General features: G+C 49.9%; 2 protein-coding genes across 3 annotated transcripts in view; one reads left to right on the top strand and one right to left on the bottom strand.

Annotated features, from left to right (window-relative positions):
- Positions 1 to 19,912, top strand: part of BPHL (biphenyl hydrolase like) — a 37,672-nt gene extending 17,760 nt beyond the window's left edge. For both annotated transcript variants that reach the window (XM_055322570.1, XM_055322571.1), the window contains exons 5-7: positions 4,654 to 4,785; positions 7,924 to 8,047; positions 19,453 to 19,912. In XM_055322570.1, the coding sequence (XP_055178545.1) occupies positions 4,654 to 4,785; positions 7,924 to 8,047; positions 19,453 to 19,540 (344 nt within the window). In that variant the 3' untranslated portion in view covers positions 19,541 to 19,912. The remainder of the gene's footprint in view (positions 1 to 4,653; positions 4,786 to 7,923; positions 8,048 to 19,452) is intronic.
- A 4-nt stretch (positions 19,913 to 19,916) lies between these two features.
- On the bottom strand, positions 19,917 to 24,611 carry TUBB2A (tubulin beta 2A class IIa). Its single transcript, XM_055322569.1, has 4 exons — positions 24,483 to 24,611; positions 22,334 to 22,442; positions 21,866 to 21,976; positions 19,917 to 21,174 (listed from the first exon to the last, which is right to left on the bottom strand). Exons 1-4 carry the CDS (start codon positions 24,537 to 24,539, stop codon positions 20,114 to 20,116), a joined length of 1,338 nt encoding a protein of 445 aa, XP_055178544.1. The 5' UTR covers positions 24,540 to 24,611; the 3' UTR covers positions 19,917 to 20,113.
- Positions 24,612 to 25,130: the final 519 nt, after the last annotated feature.

Here is a 25,130-nt window from a genome sequence, read left to right as displayed (position 1 = left end):
TGTGTAATACTTGATACATATAATGTAACACATGTGACACTGAATTACGGGCACCCATGAGCCTACCATGGAACCTAAGATTGATCACTGCTTATACCTTTGCTGTATCCGCGTGCTTCCTCCCCAGTGTACCCCTACCTCTAGGCTGAGTCCTACCATCATCCCTGTGCCTTTTTGAAAACACTTCTGTCACATATGTTTCTATTCCTAAACAATATGTAATTTAGTTTCATTATTTTCTTTGAGCTATGCAAAGTGACTTCATACTATAGATCTTCTCTGAGTCACTTTTTGTAGTGAACACTGAATTTCTAAGATTCGTTCATGCTCTTGCTGTATCATATTCCATAGGACAAATGTATTTTATGTCCTTCTCTTTTATCGATGGTCTATTCACTCTTGCCGTGAACATTCATGTACATAGATGTCTTCAGGGCCTATGAGTAACAGTGTTGGTCTGGAGTGTAGGCCCATACATGAAATTTGCTGAATACTGTGTTATGCAAATACACCACGTTACAAGTGACCCATTGTTTTCCAACTAAAAAATTTGCATTTCCACCTCCAGCGTATTAGATTCCTCAATTTATATCCTCAACAGAAACTTGCAATCACCAGACTTCTTAATCCTAGCCAGTCAAATGGATGTGAAATGGTATCTTACTGGGAGACTTAATTTGCATTTTCCTCCTACTGATAAGATTGAGAATCTTTTTTGCAAATTTATGCACCACTGGGGTTTCCTCTGTATTGTATCTATTCATGTCCTTATATTTCTTTTTGTCGATTTAAAACTTTTATGTAATATTAAAATGATACATTTAACAGGCCTACCTGGTGACACCCAGGAGACTAGAACACTTCCCATTATTATTACAGTGCTACTGATTGGCAGGGGTTTTGTTGATAGTCTTATTATTCCTAACACGGTTAGGAATCGTGTTAGTAGTTGTGCTGCACAGCATATGGCTTGTCCTTTTGCTTCCTTTACAGACAGAACTAACGTAAGTGTAAAAAAAAAAAAAATACAGTGTTTTGCTTTCTCTCGAGCTTGGCGAGTTTTGTGCGTTTCTGCATTTACGGACCCATTTGTCACTTTCTTTACTCTCGCCTTTCCTTCTTTCATCTCAGATACTCCTGAGCTCACTTCTCCTTCTCAAGTTATTTTTTAGAAGTTCCTTAAGGGCAGCTCTGTGAGTAGTGAGCTCAATTTTTACTTCAAAATGTCTTTATTCAGGATCCCTGGGTGGCGCAGCGGTTTAGCGCCTGCCTTTGGCCCAGGGCGTGATCCTGGAGACCCCGGATCGAATCCCATGTTGGGCTCCCAGTGCATGGAGCCTGCTTCTCCCTCTGCCTGTGTCTCTGCCTCTCTCTCTCTCTCTCTCACTGTGTGCCTATCATAAATAAATTTTTTAAAAATATCTTTATAAAAAAAAATAAATAAAAAATAAAAAAATGTCTTTGTTCCACACTCCTTGAAAGATCATTTGGCTAAGTACAGACATGTAAATGGCAAATTATTTTCTCTGCCATTCTGCCGTCTACTGCGTCGCTTGTCTGCTGGCGAGAAGTTTTGCGGGCGTAGCTTTTGCTCTGAGTGGTGGGTCTCACCACTGGTTGTCTTTCAGGGTCTTTTTCTTCTTTTTTGATTTGTTGCTGTTTTACTGTTGTGTGTCTAGATGCGAATTCCTTTTTAGTTAATCCAGTTCGGGTTACATTCGATTTTTGTCTGTGGACTCTTATCTTTGATCAGGTCTGCAAACCGTCCTTGACGGGTCCTTCCCGAATTGCTTCTCCTCTGCTCTCCCCCGTCCTCTCCTCCTTCGGGGACTGATTGGACTTTGTGGGCCTGGTCTTACCATCTTCCCTGTGTCTTGCCCATCTTCCTGTCTCTCTGTGCCCTGGTCTGCATCATTTCTTAAGCTTTCTCTTCCAATGTTCTAGCTTTTTCATTAGCTGTATAAAGATTCGGATTGTTTTCTGACCTGTGATTAGTACTCTTAACCTGAAAACACGTAAGCAAAAGGACCATGTAGACAAATTGATGATGCTTTCCTTCAGATGGGATTTACGTTTGCTACTGTAGGGAACCACGGAATTAATACCAAATTGGGGCCATCTTAATCTCCAGTCAGTCTAGGAATCTCAGATTCAGCCCTACCCACCCAACCCCAGCTAGTAGTACCGTTTCTCCCAAAAGCAACCCTGCCTTTTGAGTAGTCTTACCACTCTTTTTTTCTGTTTTCAGGTTCTCTTCATTCTTCACACACACACATGCATATCCTTGCTGTATCACATTCCATAGGGCAAATGTATTTTATTTCCTTCTCTTTTATCAATGGTCTGTTTTCCATTAATGGCAATGGCAGTTTCCATTAATTGCTGCAACTCCAACAATGCAACAAAAAAATGTGTTTTATGAAAGATCTAGTTGTAGGGACACCTGGGTGGTTCAGTCAGTTAAGTGCCTGACTCTTGATCTCAGCTTAGGCGTAGGTCTCAGGTCGTGAGTTCAAGCCCTGCATTAAGCTCCACACTGGGCATGGAGCCTACTCAAAAAAAAAAAAAAAAAAAATCTAGTCATTTCACTGCAAGGACACCTTGCAGAGGATGTGGTCTGCAGAATGTGGTCTGCAGTAGAGCCCAAAGTAGAAATATCTACGGGAGGGACGCCTGGGATCAGCCATTGAGCATCTGCTTTCAGCTCAGGTCATGATCCTGGAGATCTGGGATCAAGTCCCACATTGGGCTCCCCGCAGGGAGCCTGCTTTTCCCTCTGCCTGTGTCTCTGCCTCTCCCTCTGCCTCTGTCTCTGCCTCTCCCTCTGAGTCTCTCATGAATAAATAAATAAAATCTTAAAAAAAAAAAACTATCTATGGGAGATTTCTTTACTGGCCATCTTTATGACATCTTGCTCCTCTCTCCTTTCCCCTCTTCCAACTCTCCTGTTTCTTCTTCCCAGATCTCATCCCCACCCTCCTAATTTCCAGAGTTCTGTCCCCTCTGTGAGGTCCTTTTGCTCCTGTGCAGAGCAGGTCAGTTCTCTGGGCTTACCTCTGCAGATTTGAACTGATCTGGGGTCATCTATAACAGCATCTACCTTCCTTAGAAGGCAGTTGCAGTTGTACATGACAATTTTCCTTCCACTCTGTTATCTGTACTCACTGAGTACATCCAAGGTGCCTGCCAAGGGCCTGGCACCACCAAGAGTGCTGTGGTGGGGTTATTGTTCAGTAGTTCACATCATTAGTAATGTGTTGTCTTTGCAGTGTACTGTGTAGCGGAAGCACTGTGTTAAAAGCTGTCTGTAAGCAATATGTAATATGCTCAGAAGCCTTCAAGTTATCAGTGTGTTTAAAGAAATACAGAAAAGAGGGGATCCCTGGGTGGCTCAGTGGTTTGGCGCCTGCCTTCGGCCCAGGGCGTAATCCTGGGGTCCCGGGATCGAGTCCTGCATTGGGCTCCTTGCGTGGAGCCTGCTTCTCTGTCTGCCTGTGTCTCTGCCTCTCTCTCTCTCTCTCATGAATAAATGAATAAAATCTTTTAAAAAATTAAAAAATAAAGAAATACAGAAAAGAATGACTAAATTTGTTCATGCATTTTAAAAGAAATTTTTAGCTACTATTTCCTTTCCTAAAGAATGAATCATCTGTAATAAGGTTTTGAATTCGTAGTTAGCCTTTTACACCCATATTTCTTCAGTAGCAGAAACCAGAATGAATAATTTCTCTGTTTTTCAATGGACATGAATATAATTGAGAAAAAACCTTCTCTTTTATAAATCATGTCAGTTTTACTACTCAGGTAACTCTAATTGCAGGAATATCATCTTCTATCTTATGACTTTAACAGAAAGCATTGAATGCAGATCTAATTTCATTCAGTTAGTAAAAGTTTATTTTGTGCCAGGCACTGGTTTGGGTTCTGGGGATAAATGGGCAATCAAACAAAGCCAAGTTCCTTTTATCTTAGTGGGATGACCATCTGCCAGGGGCACAGAAAATGCTGATAGATGTTAAGCAGAGTAGATGAAGGGAGAGTACTCTCGGAGGGGGGCGGCCTCAGTGACCTGGGTAAAGTGAGGAGCAAGCCACTGAAACCAGGGGCAGGGGGTGGGGTGGGCTGGGGTGGGGTGGGCTGGGGGGGCTTCCAGGCAGACAGCAGCAAACACCATGGCTCTGGAGTAGAGTATGTTTGCAATACCTAAAGATAAACCTTACTTTTTTAAAAAAATTTTTATTTATTTATGATAGTCACAGAGAGAGAGAGAGAGAGAGAGAGAGAGAGAGAGAGAGGCAGAGACACAGGCAGAGGGAGAAGCAGGCTCCATGCGCTGGGAGCCCGACGTGGGATTCAATCCCGAGTCTCCAGGATCGCGCCCTGGGCCAAAGGCAGGCGCCAAACCGCTGCGCCACCCAGGGATCCCTAAACCTTACTTATCATTAGACTAAACCTGTTCTTTTTTTTTTTTTTTTTTTAGAGTTTATATATTTGAGAGAGTGTGAGCAAGTGAGAGAAGGAGCTGGGGGAGGGGCAGAGAGGGAGGGAGGGGTAGGCTCCCTGCTGAGCACGAAGCCCAACACAGGATCATGACCTGAGCCACCCAGGCGCCCCTAGACTAAACCTGTTCTTGTCAATTCGTCTATTTTTCAGGTATCCGAGATGTTTCTAAATGGAGTGAGAAAACAAGAAAACCTCTCGAAACCTTATATGGCTATGACTACTTTGCCAAGACCTGTGAGAAGTGGGTAGATGGCATGCAACAATTTAAACATCTTCCAGATGGTAGGTTATATGAACTGTTTAGCTCTTCCTTTGCTGATTAGAGACGCTGCTTGCATTCCTCCCTTGGTGTTCCAGAATTCCCTGGTGATGAATGCATTCACCCATTGTCCTTTCACACTGATGTGCGGACAGAGGATGCTAGTGATTGTATACCATACATGCTCTTGTAGAATAAATCCACCTTAAACTAGATGATGTGTATCAGGGTTCACATTAAGTCTTTAATAGCAAACTGTTCTTTCTTTCCTTCTAATCCTTTGTGCGTATGATGACAAGTAATTCTCCAGAAGCCTCAAATAAGTGTTTGTCTTTTTCTAATTCTGGTGTTGGATAATCAGAAAACAAACAAGCTGCCACACGTACCATTTTTTTTTTCTTTTTCACATATAGACGCATTACATCCTCTGTCACTGGGCCAAAAAAAAGAAGGCCTGTCTGTCCTGACCTTCAGCTCCACCAGAATTAGCCTGAGGAGAACTGTTCAGTGTATTTCCCCACCTTCAGACTGTAGCTCCCCGTCTTTATCTGAAAAATTAACACGATTTCCAGTAACAGGAAGAACTGACATCTTAAAGAGAAATTCTGAATTAAAGTTGTTTTTAAATAGCTATTTACATTTATAATCATTCTCCTATTTTAATTGCTAAAAGAATAGAGAGAGTAGCTAAGATCTAATCTGGGAGCACGTTGATGACAACATGGCTGCAGCTGCAGGACCAGTTTGATCCATTAGGTAATCATTTCCAGAGTGAGTCACACCTATCAAAACTTTCACAATGAAAAGGACATTTGGAAATGTTACTTTTTTGGTTCAGGTTCAAAACAGCAAATATATCCTGTTCAGATGCAGTACCCAGCCACAGAAATAGGCCGTGGCAAATGTGTCTCCCTCAGCTCTTAAAACAAAAATGCCATAAAAAAATGTCTAAGACGGTTCTCCTTTAAAGAAGGCAGATTTTTGAAATGTGGACTTTTTATGCTTTCCTGACTAGAGAGCTAAAGGGGTAGGAAGACCCAAAGGTAGAAGCAGAATTGAATCAGCAGGCTCAAAAATATGTCCTGTGTTTGTTAAAATTTAAACCTTCCATCCTAAAAAAAAATAAAAAAAATAAAAAAAAATAAACCTTCCATCCTAAGGAAAGATACTGTCGAGAGCATGAAAAGACAAGCCACAGACTGGGAGGAAGGAAATATTTGCAAAGGAAATACTTGCTAAAGCAGGTGATCCAGATGTACAAGACTCTTCACATCTCTTGTTAGTAAAACAAACAACCTGATTAAAAGATGAGCCAAATAACAAGATCCCAGTACTCACCTGTTAGAATGGCCAAAGCAGGATTTTGAGGGCCATGAAAATACTCTGTGATCCCATAATTAAGGTTCCATGTCATTATACACTTGCCCAAACCCACAGAACGTGCAACACCAAGAGTGAAGCCCAATGTAAACTCCAGACTCCGGGTGACGATGACGTGTCAGTGCAGGTTTATCAGTTATAAAAACATCCCACTCTGGTGGGGAATATTGATAGCAAGGGAGGCTGTGCACGTGGGGGGGTGGGCACAGAGGAAATCCCTGAACCCTCCACTTTTGAAAAACCTAAATTTTTTAAAAACAAATATAGTTTAAAAAAAAAAGGAACAAAATGTCAAAATATAGAGGAACTAGCAGTGCATAAATAATCTTATAGCAAGACTGTTAACAAACTAATTTTTTTAAAGAATTTATTTATTTATTAATGAGGAACACAGAGCGAGGCAGAGACACAAGCAGAGAGAGAAGCAGACTCCATGTAGGAGCCCGATGCAGGACTCGATCCCAGGACCCCAGGATCACGCCCTGGGCTGGAGGCAGACGCTTAACCGCTGAGCCACCCAGGGGTCCCTGTTAATAAACTGTTTATCTCCCCTCCACACTCACTAATCTGACAGGAGCCCCCTTTTTTCCCATAATTGTGCACTCAAGTTTGTGGGTGCTCAGTTTCACCTCGGGGCTAACTGCACGGATTTGGAGCCAGACAGGCCCGGGTGTGAAGTGTGGCCTTGCTACTTTGCTACTTGGTCGCTCTCAGAATGACGGGCAGACTTCACAGCCTCTCTAAGCTGCCACTCCCTCCCTGTGAACCAAGAGGCGAATCACCACCCCGCAAGGTGCTGTGAGGACTAACGGGGTTCTGATCTGCGTTAGCAGGTGTGTGTCACCCCAGGGACCGGAGAGGACAGCTTCTGAGACCTAGAGAAGTACTTCCCTAGCCAACCTGTCCCCTTCTCATTGAGCAGGCTGTGACCCCCATACTGAGGAGACCAGCCGGGTGCCCAGGCAGCACCGCAGCAGGCTGGTCTGGGCAGGCTGGTCTGGTCCAGCAAAGGCAGGAGAGGAAGGAGCTTGCTTTATTGAGTACCTGCCCACTGCCCAGAACTATAGCTGTGACACTTCCTTTTGGCCTCACGGCCACCCCAGAGAACTGTAACTGTCCCCTGTTTGACCAGAGAGGAGGCTGAAACTCATCACTGAAGAGCCACCAAGATTCCCCAGGCAGGAAAGAGCAGGACAGGACCCAAGCCAGGTTGTCCCACCTCGGACTTAGAAGCGCTGTGACAGAAGGAGGTGAGGGCCTCACCATCTCCAGAGTATGTCAGGAATGTCCTGGAGGCAGGAGGGATGAAGGGCGGCCTACTTGGCACGTGTAACCTAAAACTTTGCAGTGAGGTGTAGAAGCCCTAAGGGCTAGCTGGGACCCCAGGGAACACTAAAGACCTTATTTCAAGGGAAATGCTTTTGAGGTGCAAGCATCTACCATCAGGTTGCAAACTGGGGACTTCTATTCATGATATACAGAGTCGTGGGGGTTTTTTTTGTTGTTTATTTTCCTTTTTTTGCATGAATTCCGCATATAGTCAGGCAAAGCTGCTTGTTTACCAGGAAAGCTTTCCAAGAAGAAAAAAAAAAACCCTGAGAAACAGAAAAGGAGGCCCACCGATTGGGAGAGCTAGAAGACCCCTCAAGGCCCATCCACCGCAAACCGCCTCTTTAGGGACAGGGGCGCGGAGGTCCAGGGGGAGGCAGGACACCACGCCTCTGACTCACCTGGCGCCCTGGCCACCCTGAAACAGATTCTCCGTGCTGTTTGTCTTGCAGGGAATATCTGCAAGCACCTGCTGCCCCTGGTTCAGTGCCCCACCTTAATCGTGCACGGGGAGAAGGATCCTCTGGTCCCTCGTCCCCACATCGACTTCATACACAAACACGTGAAAGGGTCGCGGTAAGTGCAGTCCCTGCCAGTCTCTGCTCCGGTGCGTCCCCCAGAGCTGAGGATGTCCCTGAAGGAGCTATTGAAAGGAAACGTTGGGGGTGAAGGGGTTTTTTCTTTAAGATTTTATTTATGTATTTGAGAGAGAGTAAGAGAGCACGAGCAAGGAACAGGCCCGTCAAAGGGAGAGGGAGGGAACCCCATAAGGGCTCAGTCCCCAGACCCTGAGATCATGACCTGAGCCGGAGGCAGATGCTGAAGCCACTGATCCGCCCAGGCGCCCCGGGGTTGGGGGTTTTTAAAGCCTGAGCCCCCCACACCCTCCCAGTAAACAATACTGACAGGTTTAGGATTCCCAGGGAAACCCAGAGCATGGGGAGCCCTGACTGATGGGTAAACGGGAACCAGAAGGAAAGGAATTCTTAGACGGACCTCTTTGCCATTGCCGCGAGAGCAAATGTGTTAATAGGTGCTGAGTTCTGTACCACTGCACACAGCTTAGATTTACAGCAAGCAGTGTTAACTAAAACGGTTTTATATAATTTGGGGATTTTTCAGATGAGTTTATTGTTATAAAAGTACCATCTACCCAGGAAAGAAAATTTGTGAAATCAGAACAAGAAAACGAATTGCCCGCTGCTTGTCACTCATTTAAATATCTCCGCTGTTAGCATTATTAATGTGTTCCTCCTTTCTAGTATTTTAAAAACATAGATATAATTATATTCTGTATTCAACTCTGAATCCTGCTTTTTTCCCCACTTTGAATTCTGCTGTAAACTTCTCATGTTATTTCAGCCTTAAATATGTACACATCAGATGGGAAGCCTGTTATTCAGAATCACAAAATACCAACGTATACAAGCCGTGTTGGTGGCTCGGTCGATGAAACAGGAGATACTTGTTCTTCGCATTCTTGTTTCTGCCAAGCAGCCTTGGGCATCGAAGCAGCTTATTATACATGTCAGCAGAAATTCTCTTCTTCAATTCCGTACATTTTTGTATGGAACAGAAACTTAATTTTTAAATACTTCGGCTGATGCAGAAGCCAGGTTTTGCTGGTACTTCTATCAAGATGAAAATTCAAAGTTGAATAAATTCAGTTTTCCTTTCCATGCCATGGGTGCATACCATGGAGGAGAAAGTGAGCTGTGACAGGGGGGATAGTGACCTGATTTTATTTACTTATTTTTTTAACAAACATACTGGGAAATAAGCATCTAAGTGAGTCTCGACCCCTTCGGAGACTATGTATTAATCCCAGAGATGCTGTCATTATTCTGGACATCTTTGGGATTCTATGGAATTCTTTTGAAATTGGCTTTATTAATGACTTCAGAAAATCCTCCCTCCTTCCCTCTCTTCCTCCTTCCCTCTTTCCCTTCCTCTCTGCCTCCCTCCTTTGCTCCTTTCCCCCCATGAGCTGATTTCTGATGCCCACCTTGAGCCGGCACTGCCTGGCATGGTTAGTGCTGGTCCCTGTCCTGAGCACTCACACAATCCAGCAAGGAGAACAGACTCAGAAATGGTTCCATGGGAGCTCCCGGGTGGCTGAGTCAGTGAAGCACCTGCCTTCGGCTCAGGTCGTGATCCTGGGGTCCTAGGATCGAGCCCCGTGTTGGGCTTCCCACTTAGCGGGGAGTCTGCTTCTCCCTCTGCGTCTCCCTCCTGCTCCTGCTCTCTCTCTCTCTCTCAAATAAATAAAATCCTTAAAAAAAGAAACAGTTCCACTACTTTTTAAATTATTATTAATTTCTTTAATTCCAGTATAGTTAACATACAGCATTATATTAGTTTTAGGTGCACAGTATAGTGACTCAACAATTCTGTATGTTAACTTGGGGCTCATCCTGATAAGTGTCCTCTTAATCCCCATCACCAAAAAAAAAAAAAAAAAAAAATCCCCATCACCTATTTCACCCATCCTTCCACCCGCCTCCCCTCAGTTTGTTCTTTGTAGTTAAGAGTCTGTTTCTTGGTTTGTCTCTTTTTTTTTCTTTTGCTTATATGTTTCCTAAATTCCACATATGAGTGAAATCATATCGTGTTTATCTTTCTCTGACTTCTCTGACTGACTTCTTTCACTGACCATTATACTCTCCAGCTCCATCCATGTCATTAAAATGTCAGGATTCCATCCTTTTTATGGCTGATATTCCATTGTGTATATATATGACCTCGTCTCTATCTATTCATCTATCAAGGGACACTTGGGCTATTACCGTAATGGGACTATTATAAATAGTGCTGCTATAAACATAGGGGTGCATGTATCCCTTTGAATTAGTGTTTTTATATTCTTTGGGGTAAATACCCAGTAGTGTAATTACTGGATTGTAGGGTAGCTCCATTTTTAACTTTTTTTGAGCAAGCTCCATGCTGTTTCCTAGAGCGGCTGCACCAGTGTGCATTCCCACCAGCAGGGTAAGAGGGTTTCTCTTTCTCTGCATCCTTGTCAATGCCCCTTGTTGCCTGTGTTGTCAGTTTTAGCCTTTCTGACAGGTGTGAGCTGATACCTCCTTGTAGTTCCAATTTGTATTTCCCTGAGGATGAGTGATGTTGAGCATCTTTTCGTGTGTCTGTTGGCCATCTGGATGTCTTCTGTGGAAAAATGTCTACTCATGTCTTCTGCCTATTTTTTAATTGGCTTATTTGCTTCTTGGATGCTGAGTTTATGAATTCTTTACGTAGTTTGGATACTAGCCCTTTATCAGATACATCATTTGCAAATATCTTCTCTCATTCAAGAAGCTTCTTATTTTGATGAAGTCCCAAGAGTTTATTCTTGCTTTTGTTTCTCTTGCCTCAGGAGACATGTCCAATGTCAGAGAAGTTACTGCCTGTGCTTTCTTCTAGGAGTTTTATGGTTTCAGGTCTCACATGTAGGTCCTTAATCCATATTGAGTTTATCTTTGTGTCTGGTGTAAGCCATCCACTACTTCTTTTTTTTTTAATATTTTGTTTGTTTATTTATTTGAGATAGAAAGCATGAGTAGAGGGAGGGGCAGAGGGAGAGGGAGAAGCAAACTCTCAGCTGAGCAGGGAGCCCGATGCGGGGCTCAATCCCAGGACCCTGTGATCATGACCTAAGCTGAAGGCAGACACTTAACCAGCTGAGCCACCAAGGGGCTCCAGCCATCCATTGCTTCTTAATCATACTATTACATGATAAATTTCAACAAACAAGTTTCTTGGAGAACCTTTAAATGTGAAGGACATGCTTTTTATTCTACAATAAAATATGATTATTATAAGCCTGTATGATTTTTAGATCTGTATAGTATTTTATATTTTAAAAGGCATTTTACATACAATATGTAATTATGCTTCACAACAAACTTGTGGAAAAAAATGTCCCCATTTATAGATGAGAAAGTGAAGATTGAAAGATCTTAAGTAATCTCCCAAGGTTGCATAGATAGCAAATGACAAATCCTAGATTTTTTTTCCCTCCTAATATAGCACTTTTCCCCCCACAGTACATCTGCCTCTCATAAACATACTCTTACTTTAATATGATGGTAAGATGCCTGGATTATATACTTGGCGACCTGGTTAATTGTCCTCTAGCTTCAGAAATGACAGGTTTTTGCACGCTAATGCCCATGATAAATGCAGTGTATTCTCTTAGAGAGCCAGGTTCAATAAAAGTCAGTCTGCAAGGAAGTTTAATTTAGGAATTCTGTTCCAAACCCATCTCCTAGCAACAGAATACATCAATATGGGAAAAAAATATTCCCTTCCCGTTCAGATGTTAATTATTTCAGTAGACTGTTTTATGGAAGATCATTTTCTTTTTTTATTTTTATTTATTTATTTATTTATTTATTTGAGAGAGAGAGAGAGCGCGCAAGTGAGCACACGAGCAGGGGAGAGGAACGGAGGGAGAGGGAGAAGCAGACTCCCCTCCTGAGCGGGGAGCCTGAGGCAGGGCTGGATCCCAGGATCCCAGGATCATGACCTGAGACAAAGGCTGATGCTTAACCGGCTGAACCACCAGGTGCCCCAGAAGATAATTCTCTTAGAGCAGATATTCCTTGGAACGAATGAGTGGAAGGTGAAGTGTTATTGGCAGTGATGATCTTACACTGGCTTGCATTTTACACCTGCTTCCTCTGCTAAAAGAGTCCTTTTTGTGGGGCCTGAACCCACCTAGAGCACAGGTGGTTTATTTCGGACCCCAGAAAAGGAAGGTGGATTCATTGAGCACCAAAGTCCTGAGATTCGACCCTGCAGGCCATGTGGCAACAGGAAAGCAAGGTCGAGTGGCAAGTTTGAATTGAACTCGGTATTTCATTACCTTGCCAGGTACGTGTATAATTAACTGTAAGGATACAGTTTATCCCTTCAAAGATTATACCAACAAATAGATACCACGTATGAAACTAATGCCTTTTTGTCCTCAGAAGGAGGCCAAATGAAGGCTCAGGTGGTTTAGCAGGCCTGTTTGCTGTGTGTGTTAATTTGTCTCTCTTTTTCTCTTTGTGAGGAACAATGGTAGTGAAGAGGCCTTAAACATCATTCCCGTTCAGCGTTTTTAAAGACTTTGTTTTTAGGTAGCTGAACCCTTCCTCCTAACAGACTCTGATGCAGAAGTCCAAGACATAATACATAACATAAAAGCTACTCTGATTCTAGCAGTGATGGGGAGCGCACCTTGTCCTGCCCCAACCCCTATGCGTCCCCTGCTCATCCAGCCGTCCCCTCTAGACTGCGAAGCCCTGACGCTGCTCACGGCCCCCTTGGGTAGCCGGCTGCTTCTTGGACATCACTCTTCAAGGCCAGCCCCACGCACTTTCAGAGGGTTTGCACCAAGGAGAGGTTGGCAGCCTTTGGGGTTGCAGTAGACAAGCCTCAGGAGGCAGTGGGGCTGGGCCAGCTCAGAAGAGGATGTGACTTCACAGCTGGTGAAGCCACCTGTGTTCTCCCTCTGTGAGTACTGGTCAGCTAGCACCACTGTAACAAGTACCACATGCTGGGTGGCTTAAATAGTAGAAATGCGTCCCCTCATGGTTCTGGAGGCTCGGAGTCTGAGATCAAGGTATCGCTGGGTTATTTCTTCTGAGGCTCCTTTCCTTGGCTTATAGATGGTTTTTCTCTCTGTGTCCTCGCATGATCTCTCCTCTCTGTGCCCTAATCTCCTCTTATAAGGACACCAGTCACATGGGATTAGGTCCCACCCATATGATCTCATTAATCACCTCCTTAAAGATCTTCTATCCAAATACGGTCTCACTCTGAATTGCTGGGCATTAGGACTTCAACATATAGATTCCTGGGACATGAATTCAGTGCACAAGCATATGTTTCTATGGAGGTGCTCAGATCTCAGGAATGAGAGGACCAGCAGAGACCAGGATCCAGGTTTCAGACCCGGCTGCAGATGACCAGCACCTTGCCTGGAATCCCTCTCCACAGCCCTCTTCTCCACCCTCTCCCATTGCCTGGCCACGTGTACTCATCCCTCAGGTAGCAACTCAGATGTAGCCTCCTCTTCCAGTTACTCATCTTTTTGAGACCACATGGTCCTTTTGAATAGCTGTGAGCATATGAATTTAATTTTCCTCCTGTTGAGCATCTCAGCACCGGTTCCAGGATGTGGTCTGGTACATTTTAAAGTGCTTAGTACCCTTTGAAAGAAAGAGAACATGAGAGGCACACAGGGGCCATTGACTGGTGACTCAGTCCCAAAAAGTGTGGTGTGGAGTCCAACTGCATGTTCCGGGGCCGGGGCCAGAGAGCCAGATCAGGTGGGAAAGAATGAGGGGCAAAGTCCATGTGTGCAAAAAGTTGGCACCAAGGGTCCAATGTGAACTGAAGGGGAGAGGTGGGAGGTGGAATCTTGCCAAGAGAGCAGAATTGGTATGCTGGGATCCTGAGCAGCGCTCAGCAGTGGGTAAGAGCACTGGCAGGGACCCTGTTAAACCCGCCTTTGAGTGCTGGCTCTGGCACTGTGTGCCCGTAAGCAGTGCACATATATTTCTGTACCTCTCTTTCCTTGTAGGTAAGATGGGGACGATACCCATCATTTCAAAATAGTTTTTTTGAGGAATTAGGAAGTATTTGTACATTTAAGATCTAGTAAGAGCTCAGTACACAGTAGCTGACACTTCTGTGGCTGGAATGGTGGTGTAGACGCAGGTGACCAGGGTCCCAGGAGACAGCTGGGATGTAGCTTGACAGCAGGTCAGGGGCAAGCTGCCCTCTGACCCGACTTTCAGACCATTGTCAGTGTGGGAGTATGGGCGTCTCAGGATTCTCCAGAGACATAGAACCAGTAAGTTATGCTCAATAGACACACACACACGGAGGCTGGTTGACTTTATGGAATAAGGAATTGGCTCACACAACTATGAAGGCTGAGAAGCCTGAGACCTTCAGTGGACAAGCTAGAGACCCAAGACAGCTGATGGTAGGCCTAAGAACCCAGAATAGCCAGTGTTTCCGTTTGAGCCTAAAGGCAAGAAAAAGCTCATGTCTCAGTTTGAAGGCCGTCAGGCAGGAGGAATGCCCTCTTACCTGGGGAAGGGTCGGGCCTTCACCTGATTGGTTGTGGCCCACCTATATCGGGGAGGACAATCTGCTTCACTGAATTGTAATGATTTAAATGTTACTCTCATCCAGAAAACACCCTCACAGAAATGCCCAGAACAATGTTTGGCCAAATATCTGGGCATCCATGACTCAGTCACGTATACACTCAAAACCAACCACACAACAGGGAGGGCACAGGTACCAGCTACTCTGCACGGAGGTCCTGGCCTGTGGTAGGTTATGGGAGGGTGTGCCGGCAGGCTGGCAGTGAGGGGACACGCGATGAGGCTGTCTAGGCAGTGGGCCACGTGCCACAGGTTCTCTGTCTGACTCATGGGAGGGAAGAAGGACTTCCCTCTGCAACTTCTGGGCTCTTCAAGTCAGGCCACCAGAGGTTAGATGGCCTCAGGCCTCCAGTGCAGCCCAGGAGGAGCAGAAATGAGTTGACCCTGGTGACAGAGGTTCCTGCTGATGACAGGATTGTCTTCAGCTCAGTGGTAGAGTGAGGCAGGTTACTGGGGGCAGGTGGACCCTGCAGGAGGGGTAGCTGCCATGGCTCCCACTTCCAGGCCACTCCAGCCTTGGGATGGCAGGGGAAATCTGCCCCCCCGCCCCGTCCTGACTACCCCGGACGACGTTTTCTCTGCCTCTCCGCATCCCAGAACTTCTAGTTCCTCATCTCTAGCTGCTTGCTGCTGTGCTTGAAGGGAAAGCAAGTCAGCTCAAGACCCCGCTTACAGTCCAGGTACTGGGTGAACACCAGACAGGATTGGCCTCGTCCTTACAGAGCTGAGTCCTTTCTATTTCAGAGGGAGTGGGGTCTCATCCTTTCTAGAGAAACTTTACCTATGACATTTTGTAAACTCTCTCTCAAGAATCTTCACTTGAAACGGATTGTGTTAGCCAAATGTAAATGCGTCATGCTCCCAAGTCAGAGCGTTGATCATCGATGCTGTACACAGAACCATAGCGAGGACTTTTGCATATTGTACAGTGCAACCCGGAGTAAGGAAAGAACAGGAAACATCTATTGCTCACTGCGTTCCCAAAGTTCCCATACGACGCACCTTATATGCATCATCTCATTTTGTCTTTAGAATAATCATGTCGGGTAGACACTGTTACTTGTCCCCCTAGAAAAGTGTGGCTTAGGGAGATGAAGTAACTTGCCAGCATTGATGCCACGTTGATTAGACTGGACGCGTCCTGCCCCGTAAAGCCCATGCCTTGAACCCTGTGGTATCACCTCCAGTTACATTCAGCTGTGACTCAAAGCTCTCAGTCCGGTCAGAGGGCTTCAAGGCTGGCTTCTCCACAGTCTGATAGACCCTGGCGGCCCAGATGGGGTCTGGTCCTGGCTGTGGCATTACCAGAAGAGCACCCTCTGAGGCAGTTTGATTTCTTTCTTTTTTTAAAGATTGTATTTATTTATTTGACAGGGAGAGAAAGAGCATGAATAGGGGAAGTGCCAGAGGGAGAGGGAGAAGCAGGGAGCCTGGTGCAGGACTCGATCCCAGGACCCCTGGATCCCAGGATCATGATCTGAGCCAAAAGCAGTTGCTTAACCAATTGAGCCACCCAGGCGCTGTTTGATTTCTTTCTAAGGCTTGAGTCATGGTTGCATTTGAGAGAAGGAACTTCTCAGAAATCTTCTTCCCTTTCCCAAACATCATCCAGGAAAGAGCCTGCTGGAGAGGATGCAGGCTTGGAGGCCATCTCCTACCCCATTTCACCAGCTTAAAGGGGATTGTGGCCTACCCATTATTACCCTTTTCTTAGATGGGCTTTCTGAAAGAGGCAGAGAATAAAAAATTACTCTTTTTTTTGAGAGAGAGTGCAAGTTGGGGGGCAGGTGGGGCAGGTGGAGCAGAGGGAGATGGAGAGAGAATCCGAAGCAGGTTTCATGCCCAGGGTGAAGCCCAGCAGGCACCTCAGGCTCACAACCCTGAGATCACAACCTGAGCCAAAATCAAGATTTGGATGCTTGACTCACGGAGCCACCCAGGTGCCCCGAGAATAAAGAATCCAAAGGGGATGTTGTTGGCAACCCGGCCTGGGTGGCCTTGGAGGGAATGCCTGAGAGTGGCAAGTCCTCCCTGGTAGCCACATGGCTGTCCAGTTTCATAGCGGAGGAGATCCAGGCACAAAGAACCAGCAGCCTTTTTTGGTTTAAAAAAAAAAAACACAAAAACAAAACAAACAAACAAAAAACAGGTGCACCTGGGTGGCTCATTTGGTTAAGCATCTGCCTTTGGTTTGGGTCATGATCTCAGGGTCCACATCAGGCTCCCTGCTCAGGGGGCATCTGTTTCTACCTCTGCTCCTCCCCTGCCTGTGTGCATGCTCGTGCTCCCTCTCCCCCTCTCAAATACATAAAATATTAAAAATTAAAAAAAACACAGACATAACTAGCAACCTCATATGCAATTAGAGTTTTATCATATCCAAAGCTACAGCACATTGCTTGTGACCTGCTCCAGTCTGTAGCTCTCACGGCTTGATCTGCAAGCCGTTGAAGGTTAGACTGAGGAGGGAGAGGTAGTATGATGGGGCCAGCATGTTTGTCCTTGGCCACCTCATCTGTAAGGAGCATCCTAGAAGGATTGTTCCCAAGCAGAAGTAAAGTGACCGCTGAATGTACACAGTGGGACAAGACACATTTTAGCTTCTCAGAAGATCTAGAGTCAAAGCTTTTTTTTTTTTTGAAGGTGCCAAATGCAGGCAGGAACCTCTCCTGGGAAAGAGCAGTTTGCATTTATTCCCTCGGAGGCCCCTCCATTTCCAGTTGTACCATGAGTCTGATGGTGGGGGACTTGCTACTCATTTTCTTGGAAAATGTGATTGTTTGAAAACCACCCTCCATGAAGCATGTGATTAGTTCCTTTTGTTACTTGGGCGAGAATCTACATCAGCAGTACACTGCCGCATTGCCCTGAGAGCTATATATTTATGCTTGTCTGGGGGATTCTTTCCAAAGAGGAACACATGATAGGTTTTAAGTGTAGTGAATGCTGTGTCAGACCTAAAGGATGAGGATATAGTAAGGACCTTATTATGACCCCTAAAACGTTATCAAGGAGAAGAGCAATTTTATTTTTAGCCCCATCCATCCATCCATCCATCCATCTCCATTCCAGGCAGTTCTGAGGTTAAATGCCTGAAAACAGGCCTCGCATATTGTTAACGAAGAGGACCTAGTTTTTATTTCCCTAAGACTTAGAGATTACCGTAGGAATAGTGCAGGTACACTGGGGCTAAAAAGAAATGAGGCACAGCTGGTATCTCTCCTTCATTGTTGGGAATCCGAGCAAATTGTAGAAACAGGGTAGGGCATGTGATAGCCAGCTTGGTTACCCAAAAAGTGGACTTCCAACTTGGGTAGGTCAGGGTCCCTCTGCTTCAGAGTTCAGCCTAGCACACATTAGGGGATGCAGCTTAGCATAGACATGTCCTTCTATGACTTTTCGATATCCTTGGCAGTTGGTTATTTTCTGCCTTCTAAAACTGGAGGCCCTGAGCATCCCTGCAGACCCTGCTCCTTGCATAGGGCAACTGGGATCCTGTCTTTGGGGCTGGTGCAGCTGATCCTTTTTTCTCTGAACAGCATTAGAATTGAATTTGGAGGGTTCTGGCTATTATTAGTGGCATTACAAGCTTTCCCAAGGGCTTCAGAAAGATGGCAACAATATATCCTTCTTTCAAGTGGATTAACATGTGTATCTAGGTACTTCTAGCCCACACCCCACCTGGTTGAGCTGCGGGGGCATTGACATTGTCCAAGGACAGCTATTCCCCAGTTCCTGCTCCCCACAAATCCTCCCTAGTGCTCGCTGAAGTTCATAGAGCTCTCAACCCCCAGTTGTTGAAAGGTCAGAGAATTAGTATAATAACTTGCATTTTGCCTCATTAGGATCCATTTAATGTCCAATTGTTATCATAGACACAACAGCCTGAACTTGTGCTTATATCCTAGCTTTAAAAACTTATTTCTGTACTTTCACAGCCAAAAAAAAAGCCAATAAATAGAACTCAGAGAAAATTGCCTGTATTAAAGAAATTGCAAACCAGCCCCACTTGACCAAAAGCTTATGAAAGAAGTCTTATGAGGAGCACAGTGAGGTTTGCCACAAGACATGTTGTGACAGCTGCAGAACAAAGGGTTGTTGAGGCTGGCTCCAGCTGCCCTCACCATCCCAGGGAACACTTACTTGCCTTCTGTCTGGTGGCATGTATTCAGACTTATTCAGTCCTCCAAAAATGACAGGGGGATTTTGAACCTTAAAGGACGGGCCGCTAGGGGCTGTTTTCTGATTTGGGCTTTCACTCTAGGATATCCCAGGAAGCTCCCCTGTTCCAATCCAGTGGAGTCTGGACACCTCATATTTTTCTTGCCTTTCAAACCTTCTCTCTTAAAAATCAACCTTATTAAAGAGTTTTTTCCCCCATTTAGGTAATGAAAAAAAGTTTATGATTAATGGCTCAGGTCCTGATCCCCGGATCTGGGATCGAGTCCCACATCGAGCTCCTTGTGTGGAAACTGCTTCTCCCTCTGCCTCTCTCTCTCTCTCTCTCTCTCATGAATAAATAAATAAAATCTTAAAAAAAAAAAAGTTAAACCATTTGTTACATGATACAGTTCCAAATTCCAAATACAATGTGTGTGCTCTGTTAAGTCAACCCCCAGGTTGGTTGTAAACTCCCCACGCAGCTTTCACCCTTATGTCTATATTCAGGAAAAGTTTATATTACTTACATTTCCTCCCCAATAGTCATCATGAAAAAACGGACGGGGGCAGTTTTTCACTTCAGATTTTCATGAAATGCTAGAAAGGGTAAGTGTTTTAAATGGTATGCCATTAATCATAAGCTTTTTTTCTTTTCAGGTTGCATCTGATGCCAGAAGGCAAGCACAACCTCCATCTGCGCTTTGCAGATGAATTCAATAAGTTAGTAGAAGACTTCCTACAGTAAAAATGCCCGAGAACCGCGGGAATTTGATGATGCCTTACTGTGGAATCACCGGTTGGTGAGCCTCTTGCTGTCATTCCTCAGCTCACCTGTTTTCCCATGCTTTCTACTCCTCCCTGCAAACTCCTCCCAAATAGAAATAATGACATTAAAATGTCCTCTAGGGGTACCTGGGTGGCTCAGTGATTGAGCATCTGCCTTTGGCTCAGGTCCTGATCCCGCAGTCTGGGGAATTGAGTCCCGCATCGGGCTTCCCACAGGGAGCCTGCTTCTTTGCTTCTTCCTCTGCCTCTCTGTGCCTCTCATGAATAAATAAATACAATGTTAAAAAATAAATAAAAGAATAAAAATTGCCTGAAATGAAACTGAAGAGACCACACCGTTTTGGACACATGCTTTTTTATTAGTATAGATATCTTAGACAATACTGTAGTTTTTAGGAGTTCCACATTATTACACCAACAGTGAATTTCTGACAGAGGCAAAACGGAGCACCATAGTATACAAATAGAAGGACCATGCTTGATTGAGGACAACAGAAGGTCACTAAAGATGCACAATTTATTTGAGAAGTTCTTAGGCCTCGTCCTCGCCCTCCTCCTCCTCGAACTCCCCCTGTTCGTCGGCCGTGGCGTCCTGGTACTGCTGGTACTCGGACACCAGGTCGTTCATGTTGCTCTCGGCCTCGGTGAACTCCATCTCGTCCATGCCCTCGCCCGTGTACCAGTGCAGGAAGGCCTTGCGCCGGAACATGGCCGTGAACTGCTCCGAGATGCGCTTGAACAGCTCCTGGATGGCCGTGCTGTTGCCGATGAAGGTGGCCGACATCTTCAGGCCGCGCGGCGGGATGTCGCACACGGCCGTCTTGACGTTGTTGGGGATCCACTCGACGAAGTAGCTGCTGTTCTTGTTCTGCACGTTGAGCATCTGCTCGTCCACCTCCTTCATGGACATGCGGCCGCGGAAGATAGCGGCCACCGTCAGGTAGCGGCCGTGGCGCGGGTCGCACGCGGCCATCATGTTCTTGGAGTCGAACATCTGCTGGGTGAGCTCGGGCACCGTGAGCGCCCGGTACTGCTGGCTGCCGCGGCTGGTGAGCGGGGCGAAGCCGGGCATGAAGAAGTGCAGGCGTGGGAAGGGCACCATGTTCACGGCCAGCTTGCGCAGGTCGGCGTTGAGCTGGCCCGGGAAGCGCAGGCAGGTGGTGACCCCGCTCATGGTGGCCGACACCAGGTGGTTGAGGTCGCCGTAGGTGGGGGTGGTCAGCTTCAGGGTGCGGAAGCAGATGTCATACAGGGCCTCGTTGTCGATGGAATAGGTCTCATCGGTGTTCTCCACCAGCTGGTGCACCGACAGGGTGGCGTTGTAGGGCTCCACCACCGTGTCCGACACCTTGGGCGAGGGCATGACGCTGAAGGTGTTCATGATGCGGTCGGGGTACTCCTCGCGGATCTTGCTGATGAGCAGCGTGCCCATGCCCGAGCCCGTGCCGCCGCCCAGCGAGTGCGTCAGCTGGAAGCCCTGCAGGCAGTCACAGCTCTCGGACTCCTTCCTCACCACGTCCAGCACCGAGTCCACCAGCTCGGCGCCCTCCGTGTAGTGGCCCTTGGCCCAGTTGTTCCCGGCACCGCTCTGGCCTGCCAGGGGGAAAGGAGAATATTAGACACTAAAACATTAGGAATTCTGAATTGTCATTGGACTGCAGACTAATCTGCAGACTTGCCGATTCTGCTCTTATATATACCCTTTTTTACCCATGGAAAATTTTCTACAGATCAATGATCCTCAAAACCACTGGAGATCATAATGAGATAAAAACAAGTTTAGTTTATGTGGAATTATTAACTTATCAGGAAGGTGGTTTAATAAAACCAAACTGGTTTTGTAGGAGCTCTGTACAAATGTTCACAGCTGATGCAATAAACAGGCAGGAGCAAGGGCACAGTATGATCCGAGGAAACGGGCCCTAAGCAGCTGCCTCCACTTCTGGGCATAACCTGTGCCCTTGGCCTTTGGCCTCCTGAAGTGGCTGCCCGCTGGCCCTGGGCTGCGATGCTACCAGAAGCCCACCGACTCCTGTGGGGACGCCGGTCCCGCTCTGTGTTCTTGACCCGTCCCAGGCCGCTGCGCGCTGGGAGGGCTCTAGAGGCCGCCTTGGGCCCACACTGTCCCCGGAGCCGCCCGGAGAGGGCCCCGGGGGCTCAGGCCAGGACCCAGGCCTCTGTGGACCCCCAGTCACCACATGGCAGGCGACGCTAAGAATCGGGACTTGCCCGGCGTTGAGGAAGGAGACTCCTGGAGCCCGTTGCCCTGACCGTGACTACGTACCGAACACGAAGTTGTCGGGCCTGAAGATCTGGCCAAATGGCCCGGACCGGACCGAGTCCATGGTGCCGGGTTCCAGATCCACCAGGATGGCGCGAGGCACGTATTTGTTACCTGCGGGGAACACAGCTGGACTTAGACGGGTGGGGGTGGGGGTGGGGCACAGGGATCACAGCCCAGGCTGGGCTCCATGCGCCTCTCACAGCAGCATCATTAGAGAAAATTCTAGCACCAGAGACAAAAGGCAGCCAACAGAGCTGTCTCTCTGCCTTAGAAGAGGAGCCAGCGGCAGCCACTTAGTCATGGCCAACACGCAGGAGTCAGGGGGGCTGTGCCGGTCATTTTCAGCAGCTGACACTTTAAATGCACGCCAGCAGCCTTTCTGTGCCCGGGCCGTCCGTCTGTCCCTAGGACACTGCGTCGCCCCAGCGTGCAAAGCAAGGGGACTGGGCAGAAAGCATGGCTCATCACCTGCAGCCTCATTGTAGTACACGTTGATTCTCTCCAGCTGCAAGTCGCTGTCTCCATGGTAACTGCCGGTGGGGTCGATCCCGTGCTCGTCACTGATGACCTCCCAAAACTGGGGAAAGACACACAGGTCAGGGAGGGGGCTGGCACCCTGGATGCCAGTGAGGAAGACGGCTCCGTGTCCTTGGAGCAGGGGCCCCGTGGGGGCGGGGGGGGGGGGGGGGGGGGGGCCTAGAGCTGCAGCCCTGTGCTCCGGGGGCTGCCGCAGGGGGGCTCGTCGGGGCACAGGGCGGCGGCCCTTCCCCAGGCTGCCAGGGGCACTGCCCCGGGAGGGGGGGCGCGGCGGAGCCCCGGCAGGGAGAGCCCCGGATGCTGGGGAGGCGGGCGCCCCTGGCAGGGCTGAAGGTCACAGCCGCCCCTGATGGGCGGGCCGGCCGGGCCGAGGGCTGCGGAGACCCCGCCCCGCCACTGCCTCGGGGATCCGTGCTCGGGGTGCAAACCCCACCCAGCCCTGCAGGCAGCAGCCCGGACCTCGGACAGCAGCGGTCGAGTCGCCCTGTCCCCGCGGGGGCCGGTGGGGGGAGGGGGAGAGGGGAGGGGGCAGGGGTGAGGAGGGAGGGGGGAGAGGACAGGGGGCGGGAGGAGCGGCAGCCCTACAGGGTCCGGGCGGGGGGGGGGGGGAGGGGGGGAAGAAGGGAGGAGGATGGGGAGAGGAGAGGGGGAGCGGCAGCCCTGCGGGGGTCGGAGGAGGGAGGAGGGGGGGAGAGGGCAGGGGAGAGGGGGAGCGGCAGCCCCGCGGGGGCCGGTGGCTGGAGCCGGGCTCGGGGAGGGCGCAGCTCCGTGTGAATGTGCAGCGGCGGGGGGGGGGGGGGGGGGGGAAGAGGCGGGGGGGTGCGGAGGGGAGCGCGGGGCCCTCGGAGAGCCGCGGCCTCGCCCCCCCTACCCCCCTCCCTGCCGCGGTCGGAGCCACGGCCCCGCACCTGCCACCAGCCGACGGGCAGCGGCCCGCGACAGTGGGGCTCGGCGTCCGCGGCGCCCCTGAAGGCACCGAACATCCTGGTCTTTGTAACCTAAAAAGAAGTCCCTCTAGCTCGCCACCCCAATGACACTGCATTTTTTCATTCAAGCTTAGAGGGACATACATGAATTAAGCTGCGCTCCAGGCCACTGGCAGCGCGGCGGCTCGCCCACCCCAGCGCCCGGGCAGCGGCCGGGGAGTCCTAAGGGCCCGTGAGCGTGAGCGTTGAGCCCCACTGCGGCTCCGCGGGCCCGGGCAGGTCGGGGCGCTCCCCGCCGCGCGCACAGCGCCACGGGGGCCCACGGCCGCCCACACCTGGCCCCGGCCCGCCCCCGCCCCCGCCCGCGCCCTGAGGTCCCGCCGCCCCTCCCCCTCCCCCGCCGGGGTCCGCGCCCTGAGGTCCCGCTGCCCCTCCCCCTCCCCTGTAGGGGTCCGCACCCTGAGGTCCCGCTGCCCCTCCCCCTCCCCTGTAGGGGTCCGCACCCTGAGGTCCCCGCTGCCCCTCCCCCCTCCCCTGCCGGGGTCTGCACCCTGAGGTCCCGCTGCCCCCTCCCCGCCCCCGCCGGGTCCGCACCCTGAGGTCCCGCCGCCCCCTCCCCCTCCTCCGTTCGGATCCGCACCCTGAGGTCCTGCCGCCCCCTCCCCCCCTGCCGGGGTCCGCACCCTGAGTTCCCGCCGCCCCCTCCCCCTCCCCCGCCGGGGTCCGCATCCCTCGGAGCCCCCCGCCCGCTCCCCGCCCCCGCCGGGTCCGCACCCTGAGGTCCTGCCGCCCCCTCCCCCTCCTCGTCTAGGATCCGCACCCTGAGGTCCCGCCGCCCCCTCCCCCTCCTCCGTTCGGATCCGCACCCTGAGGTCCTGCCGCCCCCTCCCCCGCTGCCGGGGTCCGCACCCTGAGTTCCCGCCGCCCCTCCCACTCCCCCGCCGGGGTCCGCATCCCTCGGAGCCCCCCGCCCGCTCCCCGCCCCCGCCGGGTCCGCACCCTGAGGTCCTGCCGCCCCCTCCCCCTCCTCGTCTAGGATCCGCACCCTGAGGTCCCGCCGCCCGCTCCCCGCCCCGCGGGGTCCGCACCCTGAGGTCCCGCCGCCCGCTCCCCGCCCCGCCGGGACCGCACCCTGGGCCCCCGGGCGCGCCCACCTTGGCGCCGATCTGGTTGCCGCACTGGCCGGCCTGGATGTGCACGATCTCACGCATGGTGCGGGCTGCAGGCGGGCGGAGGCGCGGCCCGGGGAGCAGAGCGCGGCGCGGCCGGCGGAGTCCGCAGCAGAGAGCAGTCGCCGCCCCCCGCCCCGCCTTTTATAGCGCGGGAGGCGCCCCCGCCGGGCCCGCGGTGACGTAATGGGGCGGGGCGGGGCGGCGGGGACTGCGGCACCGCGAGGGGGAGCCGGGGCGCGGTGCGAGGTGCGCGGCGCGGGGCTGGCGGGGCGCGGGGCTCGGCTGCCGCCCCCCCCTATGGCTCCGGGCGCCCGAGACGGGCTGGGGGCGCGGGTCCGGACGGGGAGGGGCCTCGGCGGGGTGCGGGGTCTCCTGCCTGCGCGGGGCCTGGAGCAGGTGCGGACCCGCAGCCAGGGTGCGGGACGGACTAGGGGGAGGGGCTCCCGGGGGCCGCAGGCGCCACCGCGTCCCAGGCCGCGGGCGGGCTCTGCACCGCGTGTCGGGAAGACGGTGGGTGTGCAAGGGTCAGCGCTGGCGCCGCGCGTCCCCTGGGCTCTTGGGCCCGGGTAAGGGCCGTGCAGCTGCGGCGAGTTCTGCGCGCGGCCTGCGTGCCACGGAGGATGCCAGGGG

Source organism: Nyctereutes procyonoides, unplaced genomic scaffold (genome assembly GCF_905146905.1).
Source record: "Nyctereutes procyonoides isolate TBG_1078 unplaced genomic scaffold, NYPRO_anot_genome, whole genome shotgun sequence".
NCBI lineage: Eukaryota > Metazoa > Chordata > Mammalia > Carnivora > Canidae > Nyctereutes > Nyctereutes procyonoides.
The sequence above is the reverse complement of the archived record's forward strand: the minus strand, read 5'-3'. Positions and strand labels throughout refer to the sequence as shown.

What these genes read in the sequence shown, in the direction of transcription:
- TUBB2A (XM_055322569.1), bottom strand. Translation starts at nt 24,539, where the DNA reads ATGCGTGAGATCGTGCACATCCAGGCCGGCCAGTGCGGCAACCAGATC. An exon ending in GTACTACAATGAGGCTGCAG is followed by an intron (nt 21,977 to 22,333) that starts GTGATGAGCCAT and finishes TGTTCCCCGCAG; the next exon opens with GTAACAAATACGTGCCTCGC. An exon ending in GCCCGACAACTTCGTGTTCG is followed by an intron (nt 21,175 to 21,865) that starts GTACGTAGTCAC and finishes TCCCCCTGGCAG; the next exon opens with GCCAGAGCGGTGCCGGGAAC.